The 22484-nt window shown below is 43.6% G+C and overlaps 1 protein-coding gene across 4 annotated transcripts; it reads right to left on the bottom strand.

The window, feature by feature from the left end:
* Positions 1-1370: 1370 nt before the first annotated feature.
* On the bottom strand, positions 1371-17175 carry LOC115390996 (butyrophilin-like protein 2). 4 transcript variants are annotated; one of them, XM_030095074.1, is made up of 9 exons: positions 17042-17175; positions 8058-8140; positions 7627-7965; positions 5962-6264; positions 5069-5188; positions 4569-4601; positions 3909-3953; positions 3476-3518; positions 1371-3383 (listed from the first exon to the last, which is right to left on the bottom strand). In XM_030095074.1, exons 2-8 carry the CDS (start codon positions 8125-8127, stop codon positions 3493-3495), a joined length of 936 nt encoding a protein of 311 aa, XP_029950934.1. In that variant the 5' UTR covers positions 8128-8140; positions 17042-17175; the 3' UTR covers positions 1371-3383; positions 3476-3492. The 4 variants fall into 4 exon arrangements, with proteins under 4 accessions (XP_029950934.1, XP_029950935.1, XP_029950936.1 ...); XM_030095075.1 differs by having other exon boundaries at positions 3492-3518; XM_030095076.1 differs by lacking the exon at positions 4569-4601.
* Positions 17176-22484: the final 5309 nt, after the last annotated feature.

Genomic DNA, 22484 nt, shown 5'->3' with positions numbered 1-22484 from the left:
ACTCTACTTCCTGCAGTTTGATGTGGAGGGATGTCGTGCATCCTGTGAGAGACAGTCGTTTGCAATCTGTTTGCCTCTTGATCCAATGATGGTGATTCACTTTTTTTGTGTGTTTTGGTACGAATTTTGATTTTGGGGTTGTTTTTTTTTTGTTTGTTTTTTTGATTTATCAGGTAACTTATCACTCTTCTATTGTCATTATCATCATTGAATATTTGCTGATGTTTGTTACACTTCAGATAGTATGCAGTTTGAGTGGATTACAGGGAAACAACCAGATAGCAGCAAAAAAACAAAAAAACCCAAAAAAGACTCAGCAGCACTAGGATTACAAATCAACAACTGACCTCTTCTCACAGCCTCTGCACAGACAAAAGAAAACTCCTCCACAGCTGCTCATTGTCCTTTTGTCTCCCTCTGTTCTGATTGATTGACCAATCAGGACAGAGCTCTGATGGGCTCACAGGTGAGTCCTCCTCCTCAATGGAGCTGACGAAAAACCAAATATTACAAATAACACATTCAAATCAACAAGTGTGACTCCGAGTAGTGCCGATGGTTTTGAGTGAGTGGTAAAAGTTTGACTGGAACTTGTTTAGTTTTTACTGTCTGCCCGTAGAAAACAAAAAGGACAAACAGAAAGGGGTATATTGTATTCAGTATATTTAATATATATATTTAGGGTTTCTCCTTGTATTCTCTCTTTTGTAGATATGTACTTTGGACATGTGTGAAATGAACCAATAAAAATAAAATAAAATAAAATATTGGTTCACATCACGCTGTGACGAAGGAGAAACTCATAACAAGAAGACTATTTTACCTGATCACACTTCCTTATGGGCGCCAGATGTGATGTGATTTTCCGTCTTTAGTTGTGTTTTATTTGTTATTTTAATGTTCTTTATAGTTATATTTCTGAATAATTCAGAATGAAAGGGAGCAAAAGCATATTTCACACAGTGCTGTGGTTTTAGGTTTGGCCTTTTTTTTTTTTTAAGATAAAAATCCCAATCGCCACATACATAATACATTTGTTCATGTGAAAGTGCCCACTGGAAAAATAAAGTTTGTTTTTTGTTTGGCTGGTTGCATGCAGCTGCACTGACCGTCCAGTAGATGGAGGCATTGAGGCATATTCTAAGTTTTTAAGGTCCTAACGTATTTAGGATTTCAAGGTTCATAAAATTTGATATTCGAGATAATTGTGGCACTTATTGTCACAGCTCATCAGCACGTGCACCCATTTGACCCAGACTTGACCCCTTTTTAGACTCCAGAGATGATGTTTATATGAGCCAAAGTTAATATTGGTTTAATCAAGAGACTTTTATGAGCAGATGACTCAGAAGAAAAAACAAAAACAAGAGTCGAGGCTTTTCAGTTTGCTTTTTATTATAGAGGATGTGAACAGTGAATAGAATGAAAAATCATGCAGAAATATTTAAGCATAAATCAATAACGTGCATCATTACCATAGAAAAATAAAACGCCAACAGTGAATGAAACATATGAGCTGGATATTTACAAAAAAACATTGTGTCTTTGTGAATTCAACAGTCTTCATGTTCCTAAAAAACATGTCAACATTCACAACAGTGCTGATCCAAGTCACAGTTTAACTTCAATCACATTGTGTTACAGTTTTTCAGATCATGTGATCAAACCGCCAAACTTCTGGACACAAACTTGCTTCCTAACTTTCACACCACGACGGTCACATGGTGCCAAGTTTCACTCTGCTCTGACGTGGATCTTGAACGTCAGGCTCCCATCAACCCGATGAGGATAAGAAATGAAGACCCGGTGATAAACTGCCAAGAGTGGATTAAACAAATAAAAACCAAAAAACAATTACTCTGCTGTCAAAGGTTACACAATGACTCAAAGATCCTACTGAAACACAGAAAACAGTTCGCGGTAGCTGCTGAGTGTAGTGCTGATCATGTGATGTGAAAGTGAGAAATATGGATGTCAGTCTAACCAAAGCTAAATGTTCCCAGGAAGTGAGACCTACAGACACACCGGCTTTACATTTACATTTAAAGAGTTCGCATGTCCACATGGCCAGCATGATTATTGAATAACGCCGCAATTCAGGTACAGAGACCCTTTCACAGTGACTAAAGACAATCATCTATATCTATTTATCTATCTATGTATAAATATACATCAGTTTTCCCGATTTAAATTGCACATAAGTTGATGTGTTTAAATTTATCATTCATTTTTTTTGTTGTCCGTTTTTCTTATTATACTGTCACGTTGCTGTTGTGACATTTTAAATTTCCCCCTGAGGAACTAATAAAGGATTTTCAATTCAATTCAATTCAACTCAATTCAGCATCTCTGCCTGTTTTCCCACAATCTTGTGTTATACAAGTGTCATCAAATATTTCAGTGTGTGAGTGTGTGTGCTCTCTGCTCACCCTTCTAAACATGCTGAAATCTTCTGTTGTCCGCATATTACTAAAATTATGTTGCTTGATTTTTTTTTTTACAGTATCCCAAAAATATCTCGTCATAACTGGAGATATATAATCCTTCAACAATACAAAAACTCTGAGTCCGTCCTACAGGATGTACTTTAATGTACACTTTGTCACAGACTTATTAGACTTAAATGACTTTTTAACTACTTTCATTTTCAGTAGTCACAAATTCATCAAAATCTAAATTGCACAGACAGCTTAGTAAGGTTTAATAATATATTAAAAGATATTAAAAAAAAGAAAAAAAAGTGGACTCCTCTGGTCTTTTGTAGATTCATCCTATTTACTCTCTGAAATCTCTCTGAAGACTTTCACACATGCAGCTCCAACAACTTTTGCAAATATAATCTGGAAAATTATAGCAATCGTTTAGTCAGTGAAGGTGCTTACACACACACAGACACACATGCTCACGCTCACGCATGCTCGCACACACCAGACATTTAAAATTTCTTCCTGGAACCTTAGAAGAAAGGCCACGCCCACCGTGGCCGAGGCTACATTTACTGCGTGGGATGAACAAAAACAACTTTATCTTCTTTAAAAAAATGTTTCCTCCAACTACCAGCACCTAATCAACGTCAACAAAATCAATCACAAAACAGCAGTTTTAGCCCCTGAATAGTGGTGTTTTTCTATGGCACTTTATTTGAATGTTTGTCAGGTTTGAAGTGGACCCTCTGGCTTCTCCTGAGATTTTTATTTTCTATTTATCTGAGTTAGACATCACATAAGAATGCTCACCGGCGGAGCGCGGGTGAATGATTATCATCAATCATGTAATAAATCACATGCGAGAGCAAAATTACAACGGCAGAGTGGCGTTGCTCAAACAAGGAAGAGTTGATTCTGGAAGGTTCCAGTAAGCTGGCTGCACTGGCGGGGACTCTCCTGCAGAGACAAGAGTGTGTACAAAGGACGGCTTAAATGAGTCTTCATGCCCGGTGACAGTCGGTCATTGTTTCAGGAGCAGCATTAATCACCTCAGGCTGTGCTCACATTATTGATCCGTCTTCTGATCGTCACCTGGAAACACAGGAAATGAAAATCTGAATAAATGTGAAGCTTTCAGTCATGAAACAACGTTCCTCTTTGGTGTGTTCATGAGGAAGCGAAATGTGGTGAAAAGTGAATATCTTGATCTGGCAGGTTGCCTCGGCACTTCGCCAAATACAAGAGCTGCACTAATATGAAAAAAAAGTAGAAAGAAAGTGCGTAGATGATATCGCTCCGACACACATTTAAAATCAGCAGGAGCGATGGCTCCTGTGCTGTTTGTCGCTGAGCTGCAGGTTGTGTGTCGGTGTCGTCAGCGCTGCACACCTGGAAACTCAACTTTCCCAACAGACGACTTCCTCATTGTCATCGGCGTCAGAGCCCCTTCAGTTACACAGCGTATTTAGACATACTACATACCTTTCTCAACATCGTAATCCTGAGTAGGAACTTCTTGTGGGTTATCTGGAATTAAAAAAGACATTATTACATGACAGGATGTAAAACATTATTAACTGGAACGGCGTGATCTATGTTCCCCCTTCAAAATCAATGCGACATGAAGATTTTTTAAAGCATTTGCAGTTTTCATTTAAAGAAGTGATGTTACTGTGATTCTTCAGATCATAGCACAACAGTAAGTGTGTGAATCAACATAAACACCAGTGATTAAAGACTGAACCCCATTCATCCACAGCCAAGGAAAAACCCTGAAGAATCTCACAGTGAAGATGTGAACACAGAAGAGTTCAGCAGAATCCCCGCTGAGGATTCACACCCTGTGAGCAACGTCTTATTCAGCTGAGTTTGTGAACAACACTGGAGAGTAAAACACGTCCCGACAGGCCTGGAATGAGACCAGACACCTGTCTGTGGGAGGTTACTCTCTTTTCTTTTTTTTTGTTTTCCCACATTACGTCAAAATATGACGAACTGTTCCAACAAATTCAGCAGAAAGACAAGTTTAGAAAAAGTCTAAATCACAAAAAACCTTCAGGCGACCATCATTTTGCTTGTATATCTATAAATGTTCATAAATAATAAACCTTCTAAGAATCAAATGTCCAAAAATGAACGTACTCATGAGGGGTCTTGTGGACGGCCTCCGAGCCACTATGAAAAAAAAAAAAAAGACAACAGAACAGTGAGTGAAACTTATCCTGCCAGCATCAGTCTGAAGGATGTTTTTCTGCAGATTCTCTGCTGATGGAGCGTGAGCTTCCGCCACCGGTTAAATCAATATGATGTTTTTCAGGAGCTATACTACTCTCTTCTGTTAAACTCCACAGAGGTTTAAAGTTTCCCAGTCGCTCTACAGGTTCATCCACTAGGTTTTTGTTGCTGGTAACGTTCAGGTTCAGCACTTCTTCAGAGAAGCCGTTCAAAAACAATGGCGTAATTACATGTTGTATTTTTACTGGACTCAGTCTCACGATACTATCGTAGCAACGTGCAGACAGTAACTTACTGGAAATGCTTGCACTTCAGTGGCGTGTTTTAATTGTGTTTAGTTTTCATGTGATGATCATGTATTTGGCCAATAAACCAAACAGCAGAATAAAGAAGATGGATGTACTCACGTTGAGTCTGCCTTCGACGACACAGCACCAACAACAGCAACAATCCGACAGCCAGTGATCCGATGACCACCAGAGGAGCCACGTAATGGGTGGGATTGTGCGTTTCAGGCCCTTTCTGCTCTGAAAGTTCACATTGCATTTTGTTCAGGACCTTTCTGTTTAGAGCTTGCATGTTTTCCAACCACAAAAAAAAAAAACAAAACAAAAAAAAAACTGATGCTGATCTTTATGACAGCGATTTGTACTTTGATATCTTGTTAAGTGCTAGTACATTTATTTACTGATGAGTTGAATGACAACAGTGCAGTTAAAGTAACTTGAAAATAAAAATGTTTATTTGGACTAGTTAATCATGCTGTCTTCTTTTTAAGACAGTTACTTTTATAGTGGGCATCTTTTATGGATTTTCTGCCGAGTTTGCACATGTTCAAGAGTATCACGCTCATAAATAAAGTAAAAAAATTGTTTTGCGTTTAATATTCCAACTAAAATAGTGTGGTCTTCAGTACATTATTGTTTCTTTTTTGTGGGTTTGGCAGTATGCAAAGTCCTTCCACAAATCAAATGGACCCGTACTGGCTAGATTGGGTCCCCAGGCCTTATGTTGACACCGTAACACCGTTGCAGTAGTTGATTATTTCCTCATCAGCACCTATATGCTGTCTTTCACTTTCAAGCTTGTAGAGATAATGTAGCAATCTGTCCTCTACGTGCCAACGAAAACATGTTCTGCAGTTGGCCTGTGCTCTTAGTTGTGTAATCATATTAGAAGACTTGTTTGCGTAATAGTAGTGATGACATCTGTATCGTTTCACATTTCAGGTAAAATACGTTCAAAATCAGAAATGTTTTGCGAGCCTGAAAAGTATCAGGTGTGGAGCTCAACAACGTACTTTCAGGTGATGGTTTAAAGGTGACCTCCATCTCTTTTGATCCTCTGGCGTTGTACACAACACATTTGTACTCGTCGAAAGTGGATCCTCTCTTCAGAAGGAGCTTGCTCGACAGCTGAAACAGTCCGTCGTCTGTCTGTTTGGCCTCCATCTCGGAGCTTGCTGTCCAATCCTTGTCATGAACATCGAGCCAGCGAATTTTACCTTCAGGGTATCCTCCACCAGTCTCACAAATCAGCGAGCTGTCTTGATTCTCAATTATTTTCTCAGGGATGGAGTGGACTTCTGGTGGACTGTATTTGGCTAAAAAGACAAAAACAGAATTACTGAGCTGAGCTCTGAACAGTATTCTTTCACACATCCAATAAAACCCATAACAGATTGATAACATTTGATCATATTTACCATGACGCATTACAGATTAACTAGGAGTTATTTACAAACTTTTGGTGATTACATAAATATCTAACTAAAAGGAAACTATTAAACTAAACTGTTCTCTGGTTTGGAAAGTCCCTTCTTCATTCGGTCTAACGTTCTTCCTCATCAGGGTGATGCAATTTGCGGAAATAATTTTCTCAGAGAGAATTACACAATCTAATTTCCCCCTGACGGACGCCATTTCAAGAGCAGACCTGACGAAACGCATTGAATCGTCACGCATTGAAACCCAAACAAAGACCTTCTGTCACCTCGAATAAAAGACATGCAATTCAATTGTGGACGGACAGGATGCTCTGGGGCGGTTTGCAGCTGAGTGTGGGCATGAGGATCAGCACCTCCAAATCCGAGGTCATGGTCCTCGACTGGGAGAAGGTGGTCTGCCCTCTGGGTCAGCGGAGAGACCCTGCTCCAAGTGGAGGAGTTCAAGTATCTTTGGGGTTTTTTTCTCGAATGGGGGACGGATGGAGGTGATGCGGTCGCATCGGTCCGTCGTGGTGAAGAGGGAGCTGAGCCGAAAGGCGAAGCTCTTGATTTACCGGACAATCTACGACCCCGCCCTCACCTATGATCATGACCGAAAGGACGAGATCCCGGACGCAAGCGGCTGGAATGAGCCGGACGCTCCCTGAGACTCAGGGTGAGAAGCTCAGTCACCAGGGAGGAGCTCGGAGTCGAGCCGCTACTCCTCCTCATCCAGAAATGTAAACTAGAGGCTCTTACTGAAAGTGGAGGCCAAATTACTGGCCTTTTAGTTCTGGCAGGGGGGGCAGCCGATATAAACTAGCCTTTTGGCTTACTCATGTGCATTTACATTTTTTTTTCTGTATAAAACGTTTATTAATGCGCAGTGTCCCTCCGAAACAAATAAAGCAAATGAAATGAAAATAGGAATTCCTGGAATACTCTACAAGCCTGCAACCGTGGCGCCGACTTCACACAGTCACACTGTTACTGTTCCACGCTCATTTTGCACGACAGCTTTTTTCAATCGCTTGAACTTGTCTGTAAATCACATTACTTTCAGAAAAGAATGCGAGTTAAAATCAAATCCATATTTGTTTTAGAGGCAGGATGCTATCATGATCTCTCATAAATAAAAAAAGACAATAACATAAAGATGTCTTCACAATCCTTCCTCCACTTTTTTTCTTCTTCACAAAACAGACGCTTCAATACTTCATGTGTTCTCAGAATATTAATAACTGCACGTTGCAGGTTTACCTCTCACTCTGAGGCTTGTGCTTCCCTCACTCCTGCCACTGTCTGTGACCACAGTGCACGTATATTCTCCATCGTCCGTCACTGAGGTGCTGGTGATGAGCATCGATAAGTTGGAGCTCTTTTCGTTCCAGGATGATTCAGCGACGTCGTAGCCTGGGGCCTTGTTCCATTTTCCTTCATAGTAAACCATCACGGGAAGCTTTCTCCCTTTTTTGCTCCACCTCACCACTCGGATGTTGACGTCCGACACTTCAGCTGACAGCTGGAGGCTGCAATTCAGCAGCGACTGATGGCCCACCATTCCCACAATTTCAGCATCGCAGTTAACCGTTACGAAGTCTGAAAAGAAACAAAGAGATAAAATTGAACAAAATACATGAGGGAAAAGAACAAGATTCATTCTGTAACTTTCTGGTTGTAAGGGAACTTACCGTTTTTTGAATTTCCTGCGGCAACACAGATGACAGCAAAAAGAAACAGGCAGGTACCAATGGAGGCCATGTTTTCCTGATACCTGAAAGGCGAAACCAAATTTCGTGAGTTTTATATAACAGACTATAAAAAGCATCCTATGGTTTCTTTTTCACTTTGTTTTGTCTTCTGGACAAAACGAGACAGCAGGAATGCACAGCCTGTTATCATCAGGGTTTAATCTGACCCCCCACAGTTTAGTTTCATCCACCTTGATGGAAAAAAAAAAAAAGAAAGAAACCAAGGTAGCGTGCCAATCATTAACAGAGAACAAACAGATTACTGGAGATCATCCAGTACAAACACACTGCTTTAAACCGCAGCAAACAGTTTCTCACAAAGCTCTGAAACGCTTTCAGTTTTTGTCTTCAGTTTTTGTCCACAATCTCATACACCTCAGACCATCATACAAACCATCTGTGATGAGACTGCCTACGGTCAGGAGGTCTTTTAGGCAGTGGACCCCTGAGACAACAGCCAAGCTGAGGGACTGTTTTGAATCCACAGATTGGAATCTGCTTGTGGGTTCAGACGTGGACAATGACATCAATGAGAGCGTGGTCTGTGTCACAGACTACATAAATTTCTGCACGGATGTAGTAGTGCCCCTGAGAACCGTGCGCTGCTTCCCCAACAACAAGCCGTAGATCAGAAGTGACACAAAACATCTGCTGAACTGTAAAAAGGAGGCTTTTAAGTCTGGTGACCGGCAGAGAATGAGGACTGCTCAGCATGACCTGAGGAGGGCCATGAGACGGGCCAGGAGGGAGTACAAAGCAGGACTTGAGAGGAAGCTGCAGGATAAGAGCTCCCGAGAGGTCTGGAAGGGCATGAGAACCATTACTGGTTTCAAGGAGAAGGGATGTGTAGCTCCTGGTGATGTGGACATGGCGGACGAGTTCAACCGTTTTTACAACCGGTTTGACTCTGTACAAACGCACACACACACTAACGGATGCCCACCCGGCGGCCACTCCACCTCGGCTGCTGTGACCTGCTCCTCTTCTCCACCTGGGAGCGGCTCCACCTCTGCGGCTGTGACTTGCTCCTCTCCTCCACCCAGCGGCTGCTCCACCTCTGCTGCTGTGACCTGCTCCTCCTCACCATCCGGCGGCCACTCCACCTCGGCTGCTGTGACCTGCTCCTCTTCTCCACCTGGGAGCTGCTCCACCTCTGCGGCTGTGACCTGCTCCTCCTCACCACCCAGCGGCTGCTCCACCTCTGCTGCTGTGACCTGCTCCTTCTCACCACCCAGCGGCTGCTCCACCTCTGCTGCTGTGACCTGCTCCTCCTCACCACCCAGCGGCTGCTCCACCTCTGCTGCTGTGACCTGCTCCTCCTCACCACCCAGCGGCTGCTCCACCTCTGCTGCTGTGACCTGCTCCTCCTCACCACCCAGCGGCTGCTCCACCTCTGCTGCTGTGACCTGCTCCTCCTCACCATCCAGCGGCTGCTCCACCTCTGCGGCTGCGACCTGCTCCTCTTCTCCACCCAGCGGCTGCTCCACCTCTGCGGCTGCGACCTGCTCCTCTTCTCCACCCAGCGGCTGCTCCACCTCTGCTGACGCGCCGGCCTTCACTGTGGAGGAGGTACGTGTGGAGCTGAGGAGGCTCCATGGACGGAAAGCTGCAGGGCCTGATGGGATATCACCACGGCTGCTGAAGGAGTGTGCGTCAGAGCTGGCTGTGCCTCTCCAAACCATCTTCAATCGGAGTCTTCAGACTGGACGTGTCCCTGCGTTGTGGAAGACCTCATGCCTCGTCCCAGTGCCCAAGGTGGCAAGGCCTGCAGGGATGAAGGACTACAGACCAGTGGCCCTAACATCCGTGGTAATGAAGACTTTTGAGAGGCTGCTGCTCCGGCTGCTCAAACCTCAAGTGGAGGGGGCGCTGGACCCCCTTCAGTTCGCCTATCAGGACAGCACGGGAGTGGACGATGCAGTCTTGTTTATGGTCCATCAGGCGCTCTCCTTTCTGGAGGGAGCTGGAGGCTATGTGAGGTTGATGTTTTTCGACTTTACAAGCGCCTTTGATACCATCCAGCCTCAGTTACTGAAGGGGAAGCTTGAGAGGATGGGAGTGGATCCTCTCTTTGTTCGCTGGATCCACAACTACCTGACTCTGAGGTCACAATACGTCCGGCTCGGGGGGGGTGTATCTGGGACCCTGTTGAGCAACACTGGTGCACCGCAGGGAACTGTACTATCCCCCTTTCTCTTCACACTGTACACTGCTGACTTTGCTCACAGATCTGCTGCGTGTCATGTGCAGAAGTATTCAGATGACACTGCAATTGTGGCATGTGTGAAGGGTAGGGATGAAAAGGAGTACAGGGAGCTCATCGCGGGATTCACCACCTGGAGCAGGGACAATGGTCTTATTCTGAACACCTCTAAGACGAAGGAGATGATCATTGACTTTGGCAGGAAGCCCTCTCATCAACCTGTCATCATCGACGGAGAGAGTATTGAGGTTGTTCACACCTATAAATACTTGGGTGTGCACCTTGACCACAAACTGGACTGGTCGGAGCAGGCTCGGGCCCTGTATAAGAAAGGACAGAGCAGGCTGTTTTTCCTGAGGAGACTTAAATCCTTTGATGTGTGTGGTGACATGCTGTACATTTTCTACCAGTCTGTTGTTGCAAGTGCTGTTTTCTTTGGGGTTGTCTGTTGGGGCGGCAGTATGACAAAAAGAGACAGCAATCGGCTGGACAGACTGATCAGGAGGTGTGTGTCTGTGATGGGGAGGAAGGTGGACTCTGTTGGAGCAGTCTTGGAGAGGAGGATGGGGGCTCTAATGCAGAGTATCTTGAGGAACTCCAAACATCCACTGCACGACACAGTTGCAGCTCAAAAAAGTGACCGGAGTAACAGGCTCCTGTCATTGCGCTGCAGAACTGAGCGCTTCAAGAGGTCGTTCATCCCCTCAGCAATCAGGCTGTATAACAGATGTGCCTGAGCCAAACCAAGTACAATCTGAGCACTTGTATTTTTTGTACTGTTTTTTGTACTGTTATTTATTTGCATGTATATGATCTGTGTGCTGCTGGACACTGGAATTTCTCCCTTGGGAGATTAATAAAGTTTTATCTATCTATCTATCTATCTAAGTAAAGAAAGAAACACTCTCTGTGAAATTGTTTCGTTTCTCTTCTTCTGTCAAGTCTGCTTATTCATCAACTTCAGAAAACCATCCGGGTGCAAATAAAAGTGGAATGACGTAGAACTGTGATTCATTGCTAACATTACAAGGAGGATAAGTGCAGAATCCAGTGTCCTGCAAAAGTAGACACTGCATTTAAAACATATCAGCGCAAGTCATGCACAGCAAACCATTTACATCTGTGAATAAAATGTAAATGAGCCATTCAGAACCCAGCCCTTCAGAACTGGTTTAACCTGCTGTTAAACCCTGTTTACACCCTCACAGACAAAAACTAACAAGAGCAGTAATACTGAAAGAGAAAGTCAAGTGGGGAATTTTTGTTGTCATTTGGGAAAACAGAGGTCAGTCCAAAAGACAAATATCCTGCAGTTCTCTCTTTGAGTCAACAAATATCCTTCCTGTTGAGAAACTTGATTGTCAGTGCTGTGAATTGTCAGTCATAAAGAACTTTCTCTCAGCCTCATTAAAAGTTGCTTAAACTAAACACTTTGTGTTTCCTGTCTTTGGAAACACTGAGAAGCTAAACAAAACTATGTATCCCCAACGAATGAGCTTGAATCTGTGGGTGAAAGTGCAAATTCCCTCACATTATCAAATCCTTTGCTGACATGAGAGCCGTGGTTTGGGCTTTAGGGCGAAAGAGGTTTCACAAGTGTCTGTTCGACACCACTGATGTCTCCATCACTGCAGCTGTGAGTTGGTAGATCGAGCCAGAGTCCAGATTATAGAGGGAAAGCATGATGGGAAAATGTCTGTACCTCCCCCCCACACACCCACTATTCAGCTCAACTCAATTTGGCACTTTAAAAACAACTACCATTATCACAAAGCGCTGAACATTAATAAAAACACAAAAACATAAAACCGTAAGATGGGAGCAATAAAACAATTGACAAAAAATACAATAAAAACTATTGCAGCAATGAAATGGTGACACTGCAGAAGAGTCGCACGCAGGGTTAAAACAGGTTGGGAATTTTTCAGGAAAATTAAGATCACGAGAAAGGAAATGTTTTCCATTGTGCCCATTCATGCTCTTCCGAGCCAAACTGAACATCAAGAGACGACTTCTTCTCCACTTTCACTTATTTGCAGCTGTTCTTGTTTGAGACTTCATAAGCAAAGCCATCCGTCCACATTCATTCGTTGTGAGCCCACACACTCCACATCACACACTCCCGAGCTGCAGTGACATGACCTGAAATAAATGAATTTTTCTCCAGTAAAAACACACACTGACAGACGGTGCTGCTACCTGGAACGGTTCTACTGCCTCTATTGTGGATGGATTTCTCCAGGCTCACACGCAAACTGCATCTCAGGATAAACCTCTTCTTAGAGCATCCACAGTCGTGTGTCCTGGGAGATGTTCAGTAAGCCTTTCCTACATGAACATGAAAACATGTCTCTCTCTCTCTAGTAAATGACACTATCTCTAGTAAATTGGTGCCAATAGAACTTAAAAATCTCTAAAATTAAAATATAGCACAAAATAACTATTATTAATTTTTTCAAATAACACAATATTGATATTGATCTCCGGTTATGCATAAAGTAGCATATTTAAATGAAAAAGCGTCGCTTTGTTGGTATTTTTCAGGCAAATTCGAAGAAATAGAGCCGTTTCTGTTTGTGTGCAGTAACAAAGACAGCCTTGAGAGTTGTACATCACATGCAGAACCCGTGCAAAGCACCAGAAAATTTAAATTCTCACTTATCTCTTGAAAATCAATGAGAATTTGACATTTTTTTCATGAGTTTATTACATGTCTAGACAAAAGAATACGTCGACTCACCCCAGAGTAAAAACACTGTACTTCTGTCACAAATATCCACACCATTTACTCCTCTTATATAAAAAAATAACACATTTCCCACTTCATTCCAGTGAACTTTTTTTCCCCCAACATTATATGACTTATTTTTCGAGTTAAATGGGAAGTGACGCGCAGACATGCTGATCTGTTTAGACACGTCTTTCAAAGCAGAGGATGTGTGTATTAGTATGAAAGTTACAAGACGTGAACAGACAGGAACAAGACAGTACGACGTCTTTGGGTTTAATGTCTTGTTGTTATCTGACTCGTGGAGCTAGTAGTGACACGACCTGTGATAACGGGCCTGACAGTGACTGAGAAAAACATCCCTCAAGGGTTCTGCTAAGCCACTGAATTTATATATATATATATATATATATATATATATATATATATATATATATATATATATATATACATATATATAATTTCAGTATGAGGACTCAAAAGCAGACGGGACAGGACTGGTCAGTTGGACAATGAAAAGTGAGACAGACGCAGACCAGAGAATCAGGAAGGAACGGGAGCGACAGCAACGGAAGCTTGATGTCACTGTTACACAGATCCAGGACTCCCAAGTGACTTCAAACAGTAAATCCACTATTCTTCTAAAGTCAAGTATCAGCATTTCTACCTCCCTACAGAATGTGGAATCTCAAACCGATGACGGCAACTGATCACATGTGGCACTCTTTAAAATTTCACTTTCACTGAATAAGTAGACAAAGCAACACAGACGCGCATCTGAATGTGTGAACACATTATTGGAAGTAGAAAGTATCAAGGTTTCAATTTTACTTTAGCTTATTTAAACAAAAAAAAAATCATCACTGAGACCTGTTTCAGTTTTATTTTAACACAAATATGTGATTTTGTTATACTAAACAGCCAAGAATAAGTCACCCGAAAAAACAAATGTTTTCACAGTACTTTCATCCCACTGGTAAATATTGTAGAGAGCTGGGAAAAAAAGCTTCATCACCAAGACGTGAGTTTACTGATGCAGCACAAGCCTCCGTGTGTGGTCTTCTGCAGCATGTGACACTCCGGATTTCCTTGTCAGATTTTTTCAGTTTGGTCAATAAGAAGTAGCTCCCTCGCTATGTTTTTTTAGCCATTGTTTTGTACTTTCACAGCTCACACATCAGTCAGAGTCCTTGGATTTAAGTGTCGGCTGTCCGTCTGTCTGTCGGCTCGCAGACGTCTGCATAGCTTTAAAGCGATACTTCAACATTTTGGCAAATTGGCCCATCTAGGGCAATTCGGTAGTCATTTAGAACAGCATACTTACTTTTTTTGTGAGGGCGAGCTGTTGTTTATTCAGCGGTGAGTCTGAGGAGAGCTTCACGGCGGACATAATGGAAGTGGATGGTACAGTAGCTTCCCTCGTCAAACTCATCAATCCAACACAATCCAACAACCCCAAAACACACTTTGGTGGACACGTTATAATCCCCACATTCACTACGCTGTGAAATATTAATGCAAAATTACGAGATTGAGCGTTTTTTTGCGAAGATTGCTAAGACGGAACTACTTACTAAACATGGCGTCTGGGCGTAGTGATCTCAAAAGAAAAAGTAGTTCCCAATATTTGCTTCAATGTCGTAACGCTACAATATTATTTGTTGGTGTTTCACAGCGTAGTGAATGTGCGGATTATAACGTGTCCACCAAAGTGTGTTTTGGGGTTGTTGGATTGTGTATTTGATGAGTTTGACGAGGGGAAGCAACTGTACCGTCCACTTCCATTATGTCCGCCGTGAAGCTCTCCTCAGACGCACCGCTGAATAAACAACAGCTCGCCCTCACAAAAAAAGTAAGTATGCTGTTCTAAATGACTACCGAATTGCCCTAGATGGGCCAATTTGCCAAAATGTTGAAGTATCGCTTTAAGTTGCATCACTGGCCACAGATATAACAAGGGCTGAAATGTTGAGAGGCTGGTTTCCTACAACTGTGTAGAGGTTCAGTAAGTTTCATTTCAAAATATGGTTGCAATAAGTAGCAATCATCAAACCACAGGGTGAATCACAGAGTCCACGTACACGATGAAACCGAGGCTCATTAAACCAAGGGTCATTCACTCCAAAGAGCACAATGCAATTCACGCCTTGCATAAGAATTAAACAGGAATGGTGTTTAAACCTGCGCCAGATTAAACACACAGACTCTACAGCATAATCTGCTGATGTGCCCCCAGAGAACAGCAAAGCAACAAAAAAAACAGAATTATGACTCATGTCATTTTATTGATTGATTGATTGATTGAGAAATTGTTTAGAAGCTTTTAAAAGGCACAAACTGAAGCTGAAAACGTTCTCTGGATTTCTGAAAATCCCTCTAAGATCCTGATGATCACACAGTGATTCTGGCTTTGTGGCCAAATCGTGAGTCGACCCACTCTCTTCACACTGATTATGAACCAATCAGAGTTCATGACAGCTATTATCCGAACAAGGAGTAATTTTGAAGTTTGACCCTACTTATTCACTTGTCTGATAACAGATGACACGCGTATTTATTGATTTTTTTTTTTTTTTTGGAGTGTGTGTTTCCTTTCCAAGGTCATGACTGAGGGCAAGTTATCACTGGATGGGTTGTTTACAGAGAGTCCAGCTGTTTGTTCTTTCACATTTGGTCAAAGTAAAAGTGAAAACTTGTCAAGGAGATTGCTCAGTTCAGTACTGATGGAGCTCATGGTTAAAATCCATACACTATATGTTTAAATATAAAATATTATAAAACTAATGAAAATGTAACAATTTAGTTGTCAGCACATTTAATCACGTTGAAAATTACTGGAAATATGCAGAAAAGCTCAGCTACTGTTACACTGCAAAATGCCTAAAATATCAGTTTGTAATAATAATAGTTGTAAAATCTAGTTTAAAAAAAAAACCGAACTGGACTGAAACTATCAGGCAACTTGTTGCTTTTTTGCTACTGCATGAATTTAATTACATTTCTAATAAGATATCTATATTCAAAGCAAGCTCCTGAGATACAAAGAACTTACTGGCTGTTCCTGTTTAAAAGAGGTCATCACAGAAACTCTCAGCGAGGACTTCGCTACTTCTCACTGCAGACGCCTTTCTCTAGATTTAAAACTAAGTCGGCCAGGAGGGACAATTCTCAGACAATAAGATTTAAATTACAAATTACAGTAATCTGCTCTGTAACCAACTCTAGAGGTAAAGTAGGAAGGTTCTGTGTTTAAAGATTGTGTGTATGTTTGTGGGTGTGTGTGTGTGTGTATTAACACACTGGAATTTAACCTTAATACACTGGGATTTCCCAGTTTGTGATGAATAAAGTCACACTGTGCTCTACTCCATGCTTTACTGCAAGCAGTTAAGCAGTAAAGTCATATAAAATATTAAACATGGTATCAAAAAAATGTTTGGTAAATCATTAACCCATCAGCAGCCTGTTGTTCTCCAGAAATACCCGAAGATTCCACTTCACTCCAGTGATACGAAGACTTGTGAATTAGTTCCACGTGTGCGCGCTCAGTCTTTCTCTTTCATTTTTCACTTTTTGCATGTGAATACTGTGCTGTGCAGCGCGGTTAATGCAGCCTGCTACTTGTTGACAGGTGTATTCTCAGACTGGAGATAAACAGGTACTTCACCGAGCCCGTGCAATGCTTTGACCTTTCCTTTGTCCACAGATAACAGCTGGTGACCGGAGCGTCTGTGCGTAAAGACGCGCCAAAGTGACGCAAATAGAGCGCGTTATTTATTAAAAATGCAATTCAGAATGAAAACACACACACATATATCACGGTATAATCTTTTCACTCGAAACATTAATTAAATATCACCCTCCCGACAGTAGCAGTCATAAAGGTGGACTTTCAGCTCTCCGCTGGAGACACGCGGTGTGACGCAAAACCAACAATTTCCAATAAAAACAGGCACAAAATCCAAATCAGCATGTGGATCACTGGAAACTCACCCAACACGCTCCTCTTCACGGACACCTCAGTGGTCGCTCACATCAGGGAGGGAATGAGGGGGCTCTGCTGTCCAGGCGCGATCCTCTTCGGTACGTGCGGGTCTGGTTTTTACTTTCAGTTTCACTCTGACTGTTTGCTCCATAAACAGACTCAAGTAGACGGCGCAGCCGTGGGGCGGAGTTATCAGTCTGCCTCCAACTCGGACAACCCTATGTTCTCCATGTTTGTGTTTCTCATGACTCCCACCGTGGGGGGTGTTTACAGGCCTGGCGTCCGGGGTGGCAATGATCATACGTTGTTGGACATGGTAGAACAGGCCTCTGATCTGTGGATTCTGTTTTTGTGTTGCTCCGTGACTTTTTCGCCACCTTTGCGCACCCCCCCCCCCGCCCAATTTGTAGCCGCCGCCGCCCCTCCCCCTCCCCCGGGACTGGGTGTTTATTTATGCAAATAAAGCGTGTTGTCATCAAACTGATGACGAGTGGGCTCGGGTCCAATCCCCTGCCTGTATGAAACAGAGAGGTGGGCCAGGTAGCCGCGGTGAGTTGCTCTCCAGCAGCTCACGCGGCTACCTCTGTGACCGATCTCGTTTGGGTCTCGCGAGTTTTCGATGCCCTACGTAGGTCCTACGTATCAGTGACTCCGGGCCAAATCTGGGCGGGGCGGCTCAAAAGTCTTAAAGGTCTGCCTCTGGCTTTCTCATGTCGAACGCACCTGGAGTGTTCTGCAGGCCACTGCCACGGCTGCGCACAAGTAGAACCTGCAGAAACCTGCACGTATAGCGTGCTTCAAAGTTAGAGCGCGGTTAAAAATATAATTAAAGGCGTTTTTATCGTTTAGGGAAATGCATGAATAAACAAGTGCGGATCAAGGAGAAGGCACCCAGAGATAAACTGATGGCAATCATAATGACACGCTATTGGGGTCAAATTGAAAAGTTTCTGGAACAGTCTGTATTTTTCAATGTAATAAATTTAGACAACTCCTGGTTTCTCTACAGTGACCGCACATCGACACGTCCTCTTTTCACATCCTGTACACTTGCTGTCCTTCACCTGTTTTAACTGTAACTCAGTTTGCAAGTAGTAGAGTCAAGACTAATGTTACAAAAAGGAGGCAGACAAAACCGATATTTAAAAAATAAAATAAAATTTAAAACGGCTCTGGTGACCGGCAGAGAATGAGGACTGCTCAACATAACCTGAGGAGGGCCATGAGACGGGCCAGGAGGGAGTACAAAGCAGGACTCGAGAGGAAGCTGCAGGATAAGAGCTCCCGAGAGGTCTGGAAGGGCATGAGAACCATTACTGGTTTCAAGGAGAAGGGATGTATAGCTCCTGGTGATGTGGACATGGCGGACGAGTTCAACCATTTTTACAACCGGTTTGACTCTGTACAAACGCACGCATACACTAACGGATGTCCACCCGGCGGCCACTCCACCTCGGCTGCTGTGACCTGCTCCTCTTCTCCACCTGGGAGCGGCTCCACCTCTGCGGCTGTGACCTGCTCCTCCTCACCACCCAGCGGCTGCTCCACCTCTGCTGACGCGCCGGCCTTCACTGTGGAGGAGGTACGTGTGGAGCTGAGGAGGCTCCATGGACGGAAAGCTGCAGGGCCTGATGGGATATCACCACGGCTGCTGAAGGAGTGTGTGTCAGAGCTGGCTGTGCCTCTCCAAACCATCTTCAATCGGAGTCTTCAGACTGGACGTGTCCCTGTGCTGTGGAAGACCTCATGCCTTGTCCCAGTGCCCAAGGTGGCAAGGCCTGCAGGGATGAAGGACTACAGACCAGTGGCCCTAACATCCGTGGTAATGAAGACTTTTGAGAGGCTGCTGCTCCGGCTGCTCAAACCTCAAGTGGAGGGGGGGCTGGACCCCCTTCAGTTCGCCTATCAGGACAGCATGGAAGTGGACGATGCGGTCTTGTTTATGGTCCATCAGGCGCTCTCCTTTCTGGAGGGAGCTGGAGGCTATGTGAGGTTGATGTTCTTCGACTTTACAAGCGCCTTTGATACCATCCAGCCTCAGCTACTGAAGGGGAAGCTTGAGAGGATGGGAGTGGATCCTCTCTTTGTTTGCTGGATCCACAACTACCTGACTCTGAGGTCACAATACGTCCGGCTCGGGGGGTGTGTATCTGGGACCCTGATGAGCAACACTGGTGCACCGCAGGGGACTGTACTATCCCCCTTTCTCTTCACACTGTACACTGCTGACTTTGCTCACAGATCTGCTGCGTGTCATGTGCAGAAGTATTCAGATGACACTGCAATTGTGGCATGTGTGAAGGGTAGGGATGAAAAGGAGTACAGGGAGCTCATCGCGGGATTCACCACCTGGAGCAGGGACAATGGTCTTATTCTGAACACCTCTAAGACGAAGGAGATGATCATTGACTTTGGCAGGAAGCCCTCTCATCAACCTGTCATCATCGACGGAGAGAGTATTGAGGTTGTTCACACCTATAAATACTTGGGTGTGCACCTTGACCACAAACTGGACTGGTCGGAGCAGGCTTGGGCCCTGTATAAGAAAGGACAGAGCAGGCTGTTTTTCCTGAGGAGACTTAAATCCTTTGATGTGTGTGGTGACATGCTGTACATTTTCTACCAGTCTGTTGTTGCAAGTGCTGTTTTCTTTGGGCTTGTCTGTTGGGGTAGCAGTATGACAAAAAGAGACAGCAATCGGCTGGGCAGACTGATCAGGAGGTGTGTGTCTGTGATGGGGAGGAAGGTGGACTCTGTTGGAGCAGTCTTGGAGAGGAGGATGGGGGCTCTAATGCAGAGTATCTTGAGGAACTCCAAACATCCACTGCACGACACAGTTGCAGCTCAAAAAAGTGAGCGGAGTAACAGGCTCCTGTCATTGCGCTGCAGAACTGAGCGCTTCAAGAGGTCGTTCATCCCCTCAGCAATCAGGCTGTATAACAGATGTGCCTGAGCCAAACCAAGTACAATCCGAGCACTTGTATTTATTGTACTGTTGTTATTTATTTGCATGTGAATGATCTGTGTGCTGCTGGACACCGGAATTTCTCCCTTGGGAGATTAATAAAGTTTTTATCTATCTATCTATCTATCTAAAATAAAAAACTGCTTCAAGAAGGACGTTTTAGATTTGAACCAGCTTCTGCTTCAGCTTGTAGATAAAACACTTTTTTTTATTGATTTGACCTTTAACAGCGTTTACTCTGTAGTGTTTAATTCTTGATCTTCTTGTTGTTGGTCGAGGTCATTTCCTGCATGAGGGTTTTGGAGCGGTATTCCAGGAGATCAGCTGTGAGGGGTCACGGTCAGACACCGCTGTGGGATAATGAGAAAGCCTCCCTCGCAGACTGAGCTCTCTGGGGTTCAGGGCAGGACTCTGTGCAGGCCAGCGAAGTCCTCCAATACCAAACCGACTCGTCCATCATTTATGGATATGACCTTTTGATTTGTGCACTGGTCTGCAGTCATGCTGGAACAGGAAGAGGCCATCTCCAAACTGTTTCACCAAAGTTGGGAATGTAGAAGAAAGAACGAGTCTGTGTGCCGAGGTGCTTGATGCTACACATCTGTAGCCTTGGAAGAGATTGGAGCGCCTGAATTCAATGAGCTGGTAATCTGGTGTGTTTCGAGTGGGGTGGAGATCGATTTGAAGCCGATCACACCTCGCTGTTGGTGATACTGCATGATAGATTAGTGTCATTGGTCTGGGCCGTGTGCTTTACATAAATTCTTCATGGTCCCCACTTTTTCGACCTTTTTTGTTCAAAAAGGTCAAAAATAATTTTTCTGGAAAGCTCGCCAAGTTTCTGACTGAAAAGACCCCGATGAGGCTGGTTCATTGTTCCTTTAACTTCCCAGTCTTCCTGGAGAGACAGCGAGTCCCACAGCCTCTGAAGTGGTGTGAGAGTCTAAGTGTTTGTATTAAAGGAATACTGCACCCAAAAAACGATTTGGCCTCATTTTCTACTCACCCTCATGCTGAGAAACACTCTGGAGCACTTTTTTGACGTTTCAAATGCAGTTGGAGATGTTTGGGGACTTTCGTTGTCAACAAACAGGGACCGACAGAGCCCGACAGAAAAAACGGTCCATAAAGTCCACAAAAACGTGCCCATTTTCCTTCATACTGCTCGTCCGCTGTAATCCAAGTGTCCTGAGTGCGTAACGTCCATAATTAATTCTTAACGAGGTCATTTAGTACATTTTAAGAGCCCAAACAGTGCGCTCTGGTACAGCTCAGGTGCATGTCTGCGCGCGCACCCTGAACTACGGAAGTCGCGGCAGACCAAGCAACACGCTTGCGCGCTTTCAACGACTACTTTTCTAAATTGCAAGCGTAGAAGAAGAAGTTCCGCTGTTTATATTCTGCTGTGAGTGACCGAGCTGTGGACAATCACAAAAGTGATTGGCTACTGCTTTAAAGCTTTGAATTCGGTGTCCTGCTGAAAAGGCGCAAGCGTGTTGCTTGGTCTGCTGCGGCTTCCGTAGTTCAGGGTGCGCGCGCAGACATGCACCTGAGCTGTACCAGAGCGCACTGTTTGGGCTCTTAAAATGTACTAAATGACCTCGTTAAGAATTAATTATGGACGTTACGCACTCAGGACACTTGGATTACAGCGGATGAGCAGTATGAAGGAAAATGGGCACGTTTTTGTGGACTTTATGGACCATTTTTTCTGTCGGGCTCTGTCGGTCCCTGTTTGTTGACCACGAAAATCCCCAAACATCTCCAACTGCATTTGAAACGTCAAAAACGTGCTCCAGAGTGTTTCTCAGCATGAGGGCGAGTAGAAAATGAGGCCAAATCGTTTTTTGGGTGGAGTATTCCTTTAAGAGGAAAGCTCATTCTTTTCTCCCCTCGGGGGATAAATACGATGCATTTGAAGTTCAGCATTTCTCACTCCTGAGCTAAACGTTCAACAGGATTGCATTTTTGCTTTTTACAGTAAAACTGGTTTAAATGAGTAGGTTCACAACGAGTGTTGAAAATTCTAGGAAAAAAAAAAAATCCACTGATATAAACCAGAGTGACCCAGGCAGATAAAACACACAAGGCGACAAAAACTCCTGACTGAGCAGGGCTCAAGGGTCCGAATGGAAAGAGAGTGAATATCTGAATAAAATAAAAAGGTTTTAAATGTCTCAGGAGAAAATGTCGTTTTCCTCTCAATATTTACATTTTATAAAGACTACAATTCAGCAAATACATTCACAAGCTCGCTTTATTACTAAAGTTCACACAGCTCCTCGTTTGAATGTAAAGCTTTGAATCTTTCTGCTCGTCACTGTCAGTAAAAACCATTAAATGGTTGATCAGAGCATTCATACACGGCCGGGCAAGCAATGCAATTAAAAGTTCTTTTTTTTATCCGAGTTGATAAAGTGTGACGTTGAAATGAGTGACAGGTGTTCTGACTGATGAAGCATCACATAATAACAGCAAATCCACTC

The sequence above is a fragment of the Salarias fasciatus genome, chromosome 6 (assembly GCF_902148845.1).
Source record: "Salarias fasciatus chromosome 6, fSalaFa1.1, whole genome shotgun sequence".
Lineage (NCBI taxonomy): Eukaryota > Metazoa > Chordata > Actinopteri > Blenniiformes > Blenniidae > Salarias > Salarias fasciatus.
Note: the sequence above shows the minus strand (reverse complement) of the source record. Positions and strands in the feature narration are given on the sequence as shown.